The sequence below is a fragment of the Oncorhynchus mykiss genome, chromosome 4 (genome assembly GCF_057628025.1).
Source record: "Oncorhynchus mykiss isolate SJ-2025 chromosome 4, ASM5762802v1, whole genome shotgun sequence".
NCBI classification, from domain to species: Eukaryota; Metazoa; Chordata; class Actinopteri; order Salmoniformes; family Salmonidae; genus Oncorhynchus; species Oncorhynchus mykiss.
In genome coordinates, this window is record NC_143025.1 from 45,067,718 (window position 1) to 45,081,120 (window position 13,403).

At 41.3% G+C, this 13,403-nt stretch overlaps 2 protein-coding genes across 12 annotated transcripts in view; one reads left to right on the forward strand and one right to left on the reverse strand.

The window, feature by feature from the left end:
• Positions 1-232: 232 nt before the first annotated feature.
• LOC110521852 (transmembrane 4 L6 family member 4) lies at positions 233-6,295 on the forward strand. 2 transcript variants are annotated; one of them, XM_021599782.3, is made up of 5 exons: positions 233-575; positions 1,223-1,312; positions 3,806-3,951; positions 5,243-5,426; positions 5,784-6,295. In XM_021599782.3, exons 1-5 carry the CDS (start codon positions 402-404, stop codon positions 5,802-5,804), a joined length of 615 nt encoding a protein of 204 aa, XP_021455457.1. In that variant the 5' UTR covers positions 233-401; the 3' UTR covers positions 5,805-6,295. The 2 variants fall into 2 exon arrangements, 1 of the variants encoding a protein (XP_021455457.1); XR_016495293.1 differs by having other exon boundaries at positions 240-575; positions 3,806-4,727.
• A 3,901-nt stretch (positions 6,296-10,196) lies between these two features.
• LOC110521854 (WW domain-containing transcription regulator protein 1) overlaps positions 10,197-13,403 on the reverse strand; it is an 81,272-nt gene continuing 78,065 nt past the window's right edge. For all 10 annotated transcript variants that reach the window (XM_090232137.1, XM_090232136.1, XM_090232135.1 and 7 more), the window contains one exon: positions 10,197-13,256. In XM_090232137.1, the coding sequence (XP_090088263.1) occupies positions 13,072-13,256 (185 nt within the window). In that variant the 3' untranslated portion in view covers positions 10,197-13,071. The remainder of the gene's footprint in view (positions 13,257-13,403) is intronic.

The window sequence follows — 13,403 nt, forward strand, 5'->3', positions numbered from 1 at the left end:
ATAGCCTGAAACATACTCCCATTCATAACCATGTATGCACCCCAATAGGCTGGCAGTGTGTTCAATAACCCTCCCTCTATCTCTCTGTCAGGGCTGGGGCCAGGCAGGCAAATGCTATAGTAGAACATTAACCGGACCAGATGGTTGCCATAGCACAACCACTGTAAATTCAATTTAAGGCAGTTACATCATGACATCATCCAACCAGCAGTCTATATATACACCCCTCCCCAATCTGAGGGATTGAAAACGTTTGGTGGGTCTGGACAGGTACAATCCTAGATAGGAACCTTTTACGGAGGACGTACAGTTTAGGTGTGTACGAGTTTGTGTGGGAGCCCTTTGGACTTTAGAGAACCCCTTTTGGCCCTGTGTGACTGTTTTGGCTGATAAGGTGAACCATGTGCTCGGGTAGCTTTGCCAAGTCCCTGGGCATCACCTTGATCCCCCTGGCCATCTTGTGTGTGCTCAGTAACATCCTGCTCTTCTTCCCTGGGGGGCTGGTCGCTGACGACAATGACCATATCACTAAAGAGGTGTGGTACTTTGGGGGCATCATGGGATCTGGGGTTCTGGTAAGTCAACTGTTATGGAAGGGATGGAAAAGGGCTTTGACGTGGGGCTTTTAATAACTTCTAATAACTCTCTAATGTACACATTTCTAATTTCAATGGTTTTACTTGAATATCTCTATTCAACATGTGGAGAAACATAGAAATGTACCAATATTGTCTTGAGCCTTTCAGAAAACAGTTGAACAGTCAGGCAGACATATACAGTTGTGGCTATAGCCTATGCGGTGTGTTTAGGAGACCGTCTCTGCCTACAAGACAGCTTTAGTGAGATGAACGGTCCTTTTGAAAAGCTTTGTTTCCTACTGCGAACTAGACTGTGGATTTTGGTTGAGAGGCTGGGAGTGGGTCAGATGTAAATCATTTATAATCTATTATAACTGCATAATAGTATATGGAGGTACAATTTGTCCTTCCTGTTGCCGATGACAGACACCGTAGCCTCCCTACTATTCGGGTACAAGCCAATATGATTGTCTGTGCTATAGTGAGCATTTACAAAATAGAGAGCAGTCTTCCTGGTCTTATCTAAATGGTTGTATGATGTCTTTCTGTCCAGATCTTAATCAATAGTTGTGTATCCGAATGGTTGTGCGTATATTGTTGCGGTCTGATCCTAATGATTGTGTGCTGTATATCTTTCTGAACAGATGACCCTCCCAGCACTGGTCTTCCTAGGACTCAAAAACAATGACTGCTGCGGTTGCTGTGGCAACGAGAGTTGTGGAAAGAGATTTGCGGTGAGTGACGTTACATGGAGAGAAAAAAAACATGCAACTTAACATATTTATTTAGTTAAAGCATGGGGCATCCAAAGCAGTACACTGGCAATTCACAGGACTCCTATAGACAAAGCCCTCATTATACTGGTGGCCAGCAGATAAGAGAAGCGTACAGTTATGACTATAATTACTGTTCCCTGAAGAAGGCAATGGGGAGTTTGCACACTACCGCCCTCTACTGAAGAGCATTAGATCACGCCTGACAAGGCCAATCAACACCGTGCCTCACCGTAAGCCCGGTCTTCCACAGGTGATAAATCGGAGGATTCATTCTTTCAATTGTGCTCTTGTACCTCATTTCCCTCCTTCATGGAACAGTAGCTATAGTCATAACTGTACATTCCCTTTCAGTAGGTCAACTCAGTACTAAACAGCTATGGGGATAGAAAATCACACCCTAAGCAGACCCCAGCGGACACCAAATGAAAAGGGCGACAGCAGACCACACCGAGTTCCAACCCGACAGAAAACCTGCCTTTGTGATACATGAGATTGGCTTACAAGATGTGTTAAAGAAATCCTTTCAGATAATATACCATATCGCCCAGTCATCATCATCACAATATCCTCACCAAGACCCCTTCAAAATGGTGCACAGTCCAGCTTATTGTCCACTGTATGCTCACATATTGAAAGGATCTCAAATTGTGTAAGTCAATCTTATCTGATTATGTATCATGAAATAGAAGCACACTTCAATCAATAAATAGAGAGATAAATGGGCTAATTAGTGGGGGCATTCAGATCCAATGTTTTATTGATATTCATTCTTTAATTGACTATTAATTACACTTCATATTGCACACGTTTATGAACATATCCTTTAATAAATCTCAACATAATTTCACTTCATATATGTTAAATTTTTCTTATTAAAAGTTGTGAAAGGTTTTCTAAACAAGTTCATGCCAACAACTGCTTGTTCAGTAAGCACAACTTTTATTTTGAAACTATCAGACCAGCGGTGAAAAAAAAAGACTGCTGCAACCTGATTGGCTGAATGCGATAAGCAACATCCGGGACTAGCATTAGGCACTCAAGTATGGTGGTGGAAAATTGTGTTTCACAAAGAAAGTATGGATATTTTCCCACCTTCTGGCTATTAAATTGATTTAAGGAGGAAATTGACTCCTTTGCAGCCTGAATGGAGAATGTTTTATGTATGAACCTGTGCACGGTGGATAGGAGTGCTGTCGGCTGCAGACATTCACTTTGGACTGTAAAATTATGACTCAATATTGCCATCTGTTGACCTTTGGCTAGATGCCACCAGACCCCTGGTGGATTGGGCACATACACCGTTAGGTATTTCCTGCCTTTTGCTGTCATATGCTGGAGAAACAGCTTCCACAATCCACTGGGAGAGACACTGTTTAGAAAGCGCTCTACCACGAGTCGGATTAGAAAAACAGAATTTAAAAAATTGGTCACACAAACTGGTCCGCTCAAGTATGCTTAATGCTCATAGTATGCTTAATGCTCTTACCGGACACAGGGCATGTACCGCTCTGCTCTTTAGAAGAGAAACAGAGGGCAAAAACTCAAAAGCTAGAGAGAGACCTGTAGGACATAGTCATGACCTTGGAGGCGAAGGTCACAACGTGACTTTAGAGTTGCCAAAGGAGCACATTATACAGGAGGGGTGAACAGATAACGGGTGGAGATCTCCACCACCCGTAGCTGAGGCCAAAGCCACGAGTAGAGCGGTCTTGTAGGAGAGGATCTTCAGATCCACGGACTCCACCGATTCAAATGGGGCATCAAACAGCACATCCAAAACCCAAGCCAAATCCCATATAGCCGCAATAGGTTTAGAAACCGGCCTGAGACAGTGCACACCTTTTAAAACCGCACTGCCAGGGGAAGAGCGCCCCCAGGAGTGGCATCATCAATTTTCACATGAAACGCTGAATTAGCTGCCATATACACATTCCAAGTAATTAATCTGCGTTTCGTGGTTTATCGCTTGTGGAAGGCGTGGCTTAGCTACAGCGCTCTCTTACCACCCGACCAATAGTATTATTGATCTCACACTAGTACCATACTGCAGCATTGTTTAGGACGGTGCCATTGCTTTCAACAGATTTTGGGGCAAAAGGATCAATTGATTGATCGTCCATTGTTGCATTGGTTGGCTCAAGGAAATAATTATTTCAAAATGTTGCTGATATATCAATCTGATATGCTCACAGAATAAGTAAGACCTAAAGTCCATCCTGACCTAGGATCAGGAGCCCAGACCTGTCCATATAATCTTATCAATTATGGTCTGAAAGCCAAACTGATCCTTACTCAGACGCTGTATGGACACGGGCCCTGAACACTAGTGTTAGTCCACCAAGTTAAAAGTAGGAGGGGCAAACGAAGTCTATTTGAGTCACTTGGATGGCCTGGATTCAATACCCAGATTGATTGAATTGAACCTCGACCTGTGATCTTTATTTTCCACAGATGTTCACCTCGATCATCTTTGCTGCGGTGGGGGTTCTGGGGGCTGGCTACTCCATCATTGTGTCTGCTGTTGCCATTCATAATGGACCAATGTGCCTCTATACCAATGGTACAACAGAGTTATGGACCAACCCCTTTGTTGACGGGTAAGAACAGTTTTACCACTCAAACACATTGTTGTTAAAACCTCTTGAAGCTAGGGGGCACTATTTTTATGTTTGGAAAAATAACGTTTCCAAAGTAAACGGCCTATTTCTCAGGGCCAGATGCTAGAATATGCATATAATTGACAGATTAGGATATAAAACACTCTAAAGGTTCCAAAACTGTCAACATTTTGTCTGTGAGTTAAACAGAACTGATATTGCAGGCTAAAACCTGAGGAAAATCCAATCAGGACGTGCCCTTGTTTTTGAAACCTCTCTGTTCTTATGCATCCCTATTGTCCATTTAAAGGGATATCAACCAGATTCTTTTTCTATGGCTTCCCTAAGGGGTCAACAGCCTTTAGACGTAGTTTCAGGCTTTTACTTTGAAGAATGAGCGTGAACGACCACATTGCGTAAGTGGATAGGTGGGGGCTCTCAGAGTGAGTTGTGCGCAAAAGAGAAAGGCGGCCATTGTTACTCCCGGTCCTAGTGGAAAGCCAACTGTCCCGGTTGATATATTATCGAATAGATATTTGAAAAACACCCTGAGGATTGATTATAAAAAAAACATTTGACATGTTTCTGTGGACATTATGGATATAATTTGGAATTTTTGTCTGCGTTGTCGTGACCGCTCTTTCCGGTGGATTCCTGGGCATAACGCACCAAACTAACGGAGGTATTTGGACATAAAAAAAACTTTATGGAACAAAAGGAACATTTGTTGTCTAACTGGGAGTCTCGTGAGTGAAAACATCCGAAGATCATCAAAGGTAAAATATTAATTTGATTGCTTTTCTGATTTGTGACCAAGTTACCTGATGCTAAGTGTACTTATTGTTTTGTCGAGCGATCACTAAACTTACACAAACGCTTGTATTGCTTTCGCTGTAAAGCATAATTTCAAAATCTGAGATGACAGGTGGATTAACAAAAGGCTAAACTGTGTTTTGTAATATTGCACTTGTGATTTCATGAATATGAATATTTTCTAGTAATATTATTTGACTGTGGAGCTATGCTATTTTCCTCATTAAAATGCAAATGAATTTAACATTTTTGGACATACGTTTTTCTGGATTTTTTTGTTGTTATTCTGTCTCACTGTTCAAATAAACCTACCATTAAAATTACAGACGGATCATTTCTTTGTCAGTGTGCAAACGTACAAAATCAGCAGGGTATCAAATAGTTTTTTCCCTCACTGTACCTCACTCACTCACTGTCACTCAGATAAGATTCAGCACACTGCAATGTATTTTACTTTTTGCTTCACCATTTTCACCAGTGACTACCTGAATAACCACACCCTGTGGAAGGACTGTACAGCACCTGAGGGCATTGTGACCTGGCACCTGACCTTGTTTTCCATGCTGCTGGTGATGGGCCTGCTGCAGGCTGTACTCTGTGCCATCCAGGTCATCAACGGACTCATCGGTGCCATCTGTGGAGACTCCTGTGGCCGCTGTGGGGTAGGAGGACCAACCCTCGTCTTGAAACACCACAATCTTAAATAAACATCTAGCCCATATGCCAAATTGGGGTCACAAATAATTTTGCTCTCGTGCAACATTTTAACTAATTGTATTCTAAAGCACAGAGCTGGACTGGACCTGCCCACATCTAACGCTCAATAAGGCTAGCCCCCTATTGACATTTTCACCCACCTGTGTCACTGACCTCTCGGGCCATGTGTTGTCTGACCATGAACTCCAGTGAGCTTAGCAACAATTAGCTCATCCATGATTGTCACACTAATACACTGTATAAATATGTTTGTATTTGAGTAAGAGTTGATTTGAAAGTTTTGTCCTGTGTTTGTCTTTCAGAGTACTGATGGTGCAGTCTAAGGATGTTTGAGCCTCTCAGAAGACTTGTTATAACTGGCTTTCTAAAAGGTGTATTTAATTTTAGTTAAATATATATATTTTTAAATTCAACAATTTCCTACCTACCTAACTTGATGGCCTTTTGCATAGAAAAGATTAGATTTATTTAAATGAAGATAATACTTAACGTAATCAAATGTATTATTCAATATGTTTAAAACATGAGCAGTTTTTACAAGTTATATTATAATTTCATATTATGCACCGTAAAAGACATGTCCAACAGAACACTTGGCATCAATTAAATCTATCAAATATGTATCTCATTTCATTGAAAATAATTTTAGCTGTTTAAAAACACGAAGAAAAAAAAAACGTCATAAAAGTTTGACAGAGTGAGTGGACCACACCTGTGTTGGCCTTATTTTAGTAGGTCTGTGGGTTAAGTTAAGAATTTGTTCTTAACCGACTTGCCTAATTCAATAAAAGGTTCAATAAGATACATTTAAAAAGTCGTCTTATAACTTTATTCTGGCTACGTCTTAATGGGGGGACATGGCTAGCTTCCCGCCGCTGTGTCACGGCATGGGGTTACTGAGGAGTCTTTGTCGTGTTGGGTTGGGTTATCCATGACATTATGAGGATGTTGATTCCACTATATTATACAAACACACAACAATGTAGGTATCTCCAACCCAGACCCGATTTGCATTAAACATGTTTGAATGGTAGATGCAAAGCCATGTATTTAAATACTTGTACTTTATAAATATATGGCTCTGGATAGACCTAGTTGGCTAGGGTGTGTGGCGCGGTAATATAATGGTAGTGGATATTTTGTGTGTGTATATACTGTTGAAGTCGGCAGTTCACATACACATTGGCAAAATACATTTAAACTCAGTATTTCGCAATTCATGACATTTAACCCTAGTAAAAATTCCCTGTTTTAGGTCAGTTAAGATCATCACTTTATTTTAAGTGTCAGAATAATAGTAGAGAGAATTATTTCAGCTTTTTGTTCTTTCATCACATTCCCAGGGGGACAGAAGTTTACATTCACTCAGTATTTGGTTGCATTGCCTTTAAATTGTTTAACTTGGGTCAAATGTTTTGGGTTGACTTCCACAAGCAGAGCTGGTGTAACTCAGTCAGGTTTGTAGGCCTCCTTGATCACATGCGCTTTTTCAGTTCTGCCCACAACTTTTCTATAGGATTGAGGTCAGGGCTTTCTGATGGCCGCTCCAATACCTTGACTTTGTTGTCCTTAAGCCATTTTGCCACAACTTTGGAAGTATGCTTGGGGTCATTGTCCATTTGGAAGACCCATTTGCGACCAATACCTCAATATATCCAGATAATTTTCCTGTCTCATGATGCCATCTATTTTGTGAAGCGCACCAATCCCTCCTGCAGCAAACCACCTCCATAACATGATGCTGCCACCCCCAGCTTCACAGTTGGGATGGTGTTCTTTGGCTTGCAAGCCTCACCCTTTTCCCTCCAAACATAACGAAGGTCATTATGGCCAAACAGTTCTATTTGTGTTTCATTAGACCAGAGGACATTTCTTCAAAAAGTATGATTTTTGTCCCCATGTGCAGTTGCAAACCGTAGTCTGGAATTGTTTATGGCGGTTTTGGAGCAGTGGCTTCCTTGCTGAGCGGCCTTTCAGGTTATGTCGATATAGGACTCGTTTTACTCTGGATATAGATACTTTTGTACCCGTTTCCTCCAGCATCTTCACAAGGTCCTTTGCTGTTGTTCAGGGATCGATTTGCATTTTTTGCACCAACGTACGTTCATCTCTAGGAGACGGAACACGTCTCCTTCCTGAGCGGTATGACGGCTGCGCGGTCCCATGGTGTTTATACTCGCGTACTATTGTTTGTAAAGATAAACGTGGTAACTTCAGGCGTTTTGAAATTGCTCCCAAGGATGAACCAGACTTGTGGAGGTATATACTTTTTTTCCTGAGGTCTTGGCTAATTTCCTTTGATTTCCCCATGATGTCAAGCAAAGAGGCACTGACTTTGAAGGTAGGCCTTGAAATACGTCCACAGGTACAACTCCAATTTTGTTAATTAGCCTATCAGAAACTTCTAAAGCCCTTACATAATGTTCTGGAATTTTTCAAGCTGTTTAAAGGCACAGTCAACTGAGTGTATGTAAACTTCTGACCCACTGGAATTGTGATACAGTGAATTATAAGTGAAATAATCTGTCTGTAAACAATTGTTGGAAAAATTACTTGTCATGCACAAAGTAGATGTCTTAACCGACTTGCCAAAACTATAGTTCGTTAACAAGAAATTTGTGGAGCGGTTGAAAAATGAGTTAATGACTCCAACCTAAGTGTACGTACACTTCAGACTTCAACTGTATATGTGTGTCTGTTTATGTATACACTCACTCACAAATTATTTTTAATATTTTCTACATTGTAGAATAATAGTGAACACATCAAAACTATTAAATAACCCATATGGAATCATGTAACCAAAAATGTGTTAAATCAAAATAGATTTTATATTTGAGATTCTTCAAAGTAGCCCCCATTTGCATAGTCTTGGCAGTCTCTCAACCATCTTCACCTGGAATGCTTTTCCAACAGTCCTGAAGGGGTTCCCACATATGCTGAGCACTTGTTGGCTGCTTTTCCTTCACTCTGCGGTCCAACTCATCCCAAACCATCTCAGTTGGGTTGAGGTTGGGTGATTGTGGAGGCCAGGTCATCTGATGTAGCACTCCATCACTCTCCTTCTCGGTCAAATAGCCTGTACACAACCTGGGGGTGTGTTGGGTCATTGTCCTGTTGAAAAACAAATGATAGTCCCACTAAGCGTAAACCAGATGGGGTGATGTATCGCTGCAGAATGCTGTGGTAGCCATGCTGGTTAAGTGTGCCTTGAATTCTAAATAAATCACTGACAGTGTCACCAACAAAGCACCATCACACCTCCTCCTTCATGCTTCACGGTGGGAACCACACATGTGGAGATCAACCGTTCACCTACTCTGCGTCTCACACAGACACAGCGGTTGGAACCAAAATCTCACATTTTAACTCAGACCAAAGGACAGATTTCCACTGGTCTAATATCCATCGCTTGTGTTTCTTGGCCCAAGTAAGTCTCTTTTTCTTATTGCTGTCCTTTAGTAGTGGTTTCTTTGCAGAAATTTTACCATGAAGGCCTGCTGTTTTGGGGGAACTATTCAATGAAGCTGCCAGTTGAGGACTTGTGAGGTGTCGGTTTCTCAAACTAGACAATAATGTACTCGTCCTCTTGCTCAGTTGTGCAACGGGGCGTCCCACTCTTTCTATTCTGTTTAGAGCCAGTTTGCACTGTTCTGTGAAGGGAGTAGTATACAGCTTTGTACAGTTTCTTGGCAATTTCTCTCAAGGAATAGCCTTCATTTATCAGAACAACTATAGACTGACGAGTTTCAGAAGAAAGTGCTTTGTTTCTGGCCATTTTGAGCCTGTAATCGAACCCACAAATGCTGTTGCTCCAGATAGTAAACTAGTCTAAAGGCGGCCAGTTTTCTTGCTTCTTTACCAGAACACCAGTTTTCAGCTGTGCTAACATAATTACAAAAGGGTTTTCTAATGATCAATTAGCCTTTTAAAATTATAAACTTGGGTTAGCTAACACAACGTGCCATTGGAACACAGGAGTGACGGTTGCTGATAATGGGCCTCTGTAAGCCAACAGTACAGCAGCCCATTATCAGCAACCAACCCTCCTATGTAGATATTACATTAAAAACAAAAGTCATTTACAATATTAAAAATGTCTACACTGTATTTCTGATCAATTTTAATGGACAAAAGAAAGTGCTTTTCTTTCAAAAACAAGGACAAGTGACCCCAAACTTTTGAACGGTAGTGTGTATAAATAAATATATATAAATATATTTATAAAAATATATACAAATAAATAAATAAATAAATATATATATATATGAGACGTTAGTCAATGTTACCTACAGTGGTTCCTCCTTTAAAAGTTATCTTTCACCGCAGAACTTAGAGGTCATGGCTTCATTGCTCCAGACCATCACAAGGGGGAGTTAGAGCCCTCATTATGCATTTGGGTCACAAGGTTTTTATATGACCAATCATATCGAGTGGTTCCAATGACGAATATGACGAGAGCCACCTGGTGGCTGGTGACTTTCTTCAGCAAAGATGGCTGACAAAACATTATGATGGAAGCAAATATAAGTAATTATAACGTCATTACGAGTCAAGCAAAAACTGTACATTTGGAGAGGAATATGTTATTTAATATGGAGACAAACTTGAGCATATTTGTTTGTCAGCAAGTTAATTTACGAAAATCGCAACATGGGTTGTGTTATTAGTGATCAAAAGTGAACTTCTGTATTAAATGACATCAACAAAAAAGATTCACGGTTCTGACACCATTTTATTCATTTTATACATGTTACACAACTTTAAAATGATCAAAGACTCCTTGCCCAGGTTACATTATGTAAAATTGCCTCCACACTGCCAGGATACAGTATATGGCCATTTTGTTGGTGTGTGAGTTCCACAACCAATGAGCATTCCAAGAACACTGTACCTACTGACAACATACCCCCGTCTCATCCAACCATGCAGCTGTAGCCTAGCCACTGCGCTATATATTGCTACAGAGTTATCCTTTCCAATCCATGTCATGCCACTCACTATGCACAGCTGTAGTCAAACGTGCTCCACACCAAACCATTTCCTCAAACTCTTTATTCTATAACACCACCGCTGTGTTCATCCCCCATCTATGGTCTCAAAAGGATCCATCTCTTTATCAGGTCTTGTTAACCCCCAAAGTATAGACTTACAAAAAGACAATCTGATATAAATGCGAGTATCCATTTTCTTGAACTTTTAACTTGTGCCCTTCTTACTGGTGCAACCTTGAACTTTGTTCCCCCAAACTGGTGAACCCTTGAATTGTGTCCAGTAACAACGCACAAACATCCCTGCCCAGTGTCCCCCCTCAGTGCCCCTCTGGCTTGTGTTATTAGAGCTTGAACAGGAGGCCATTCAACAGAAAACAGACAGGAAACCTCCCTGATGCACACCAGGAGAGGAAGCTGTGCGATTGGACAGTGTTAAGCCTCATCCAATCCCCTTGTCTGATTCTCAAAGGACCTCATCACCTTTCACTGGAGCGGTTTTCATCAGCTAGGCATGGGCATAAGTTAGCATGTTGCAAGCCCTGTCAGAGCTAGCCTCCTTAGGCCATGCTTGGGTCATAGAGGCCTCCAATCTTTGGCACTAATCCACGCCACTTCCCCCAATCCACACCTCTCCAATGAGACGTGGTAACTGTGTGCCCCTCCCACCCCCCTCTAGCCCTCTCTTCACCTTGACGTTAGGACGTCATGAGCGCGGTGTTGGCCGCTGTGTTGAAAAGCAGCGGGTTTTGGCATGCATTGAACGCCCGCCCCCTCCCTCCCTCCCTAAACTCAACCCTCCTCCCTCTCTCTCTCCCCAACGATTCATTGCCCCTTCCCAGGATCCATCACTTTCTTGCCTTGTCAGTCCTAACGTTCTACACAGTAACCAGACTCGGTATAGTCACAATATAAGGTCGGGCTAGAGAAAACCTAACGCTAAGAATAACAAATATGTCATTCAACATGCAAATACAAAAACTGAGGCAAATGTAGAAAAAAAAGACTAGAGCAGATTGTGCTGGGGGGCTGGCATGTTAAAACAAAATCATAATGCCAACCCCATGTCAATCCAATCTGACAATCCAGTAAAAATCCTTTAAAAAAACGCATTAAAGGCCATATAAAATACTATTGTTGCATATTTCCCCGCTGAACAGATATTTGAAAACCCAAAGGACAACTTTTCTAACAGGCCCAACTGAGGACCAAAAAGACAGAGTTTGCTTATGAAGGATTATCAAGCCTCATCGCACATTGAACCAAAACGTCTAGTGGGAGCTTCTGGTGATCATCTAACTTCAACATTCACTTCATGATCAGATATCTTTGAATCCCTTGCTGATTTGCAGTGCTTTGAAATCTCAATTGCATTAACAACAACAACAAAAAAATCTAAATGTAAGAGACACAATAGCTCATGATAAATACTAAAAATGCTAACTTTATATTATAGGTCCTACAATGGCACCAGATGCAAAGAACCCATCTGGGCTATTTTACAGTAAAATAAAAAATAATACTTGTAGCATGATATAAAAAGTACATGGTATAAAACACAATTCTACGTATGCACGTCAGCGCATAACCGAGGCATGAGCTTTTAGTGTTATAATAACTATATTGGAATCAGCTTGAGTACAATTAATAAAATGACAAAAACAAAAAATAAAAATCAAACAATACAATTTTAAAGTTTTAAAGCTTTTGTAGTGACATTGTAGCGAATGACAGGAAACATTTGGTATACAACACACTTTGCTCTCATGGCCGCTAACGCTGATATATAAGTTAATCCAAGATGGTTGTCTTTGTGAACAGAAGCAACAGTAACAAAGCCAAATTGGGGTTTTCATTCTAACCCAAACTGACAGTTAGGATACTGTTGGTGATATAGAAGAAGGTTTACAATGCTGTTGCCAAACGAGGTCCACTTTATACAAAGAACCTACAGACTGGACAACCTTGTGGCCAGTAAAGATCCATTTCATAACTGCAGTACGTTAAGCAATAGCTCCACCTAGTGGTGAAAAAGACTCCCTGCATACATTTTGACAGTCACGTCAAAGCAATACCATTGGAAGCCAAATGTATTGATTTTCACCAAGTACTTGTTCCACATAGAAAGTCACCCCAAGAAAGAAATGAAAGCTGTGGCATTGCTTTAATCAATTGTGATTCCAAAACCAGAGTGGGTTATCGGAGGAAGTCTTATACTAACAACTAACAATACTACAAAGCCAAAAGTACTAAAGTTGTTAGTTTACCATACAGTAACTTCAATAGTGAAGTATACTTTAATACGTGTCATGTTTTGATTTGCTTTTGTTCTCTCAAGGCTTTGATTAATACTCGGTCTTTGATCCAAAACTCAACTCAGATTGACGATATGTGGTCTGGCAGACAGAGGTTAGACAGACAGAGCATAATATTACTGTACACATGGAGAAGTGGGAAGAAGAGATAATGCTGATTTGAAAAAGTAGCAAAAGGTAGTCTTTAGATATGTGGAGTGAGTCTTTCATTCTGTTTGTATGGCTGTGAATATATGTGTATAGAAGTTGTGTGTGTGTGTGTGTGTGTGTGTGTGTTTGTGTGTTTACAGCCAAGTGAGGAAGGGCTCGCTCTTGTTGAGGACTGACTCCACGTCGTTGAGGATGGGGATGAGGTCTGCTCCCTCCAAGGTTCCCAGGTCCACGTTAGTGCCTGGCAGCGAGTCCAAGAAGTCTGGGAAGCGGCTGTGCTGGGGCACGTTCATATTGCCCGCCTGGGCCATGCTCTCACCTGGAGGGGGAGATGAAGGTCAGTCGGGGGGGGGGGGGGGGGGGGGGGGGGGGCAGGGGGGAGAGAGAGTGAGAGAGATGGTCACATATAATCAGGTAGAGAGAGAGAGAGAGAGAGAGAGAGAGAGAGAGAGAGAGAGAGAGAGAG

What these genes read in the sequence shown, in the direction of transcription:
- LOC110521852 (XM_021599782.3), top strand. Translation starts at nt 402, where the DNA reads ATGTGCTCGGGTAGCTTTGCCAAGTCCCTGGGCATCACCTTGATCCCC. An exon ending in GTTGTGGAAAGAGATTTGCG is followed by an intron (nt 1,313 to 3,805) that starts GTGAGTGACGTT and finishes TATTTTCCACAG; the next exon opens with ATGTTCACCTCGATCATCTT. An exon ending in ACCAACCCCTTTGTTGACGG is followed by an intron (nt 3,952 to 5,242) that starts GTAAGAACAGTT and finishes CATTTTCACCAG; the next exon opens with TGACTACCTGAATAACCACA.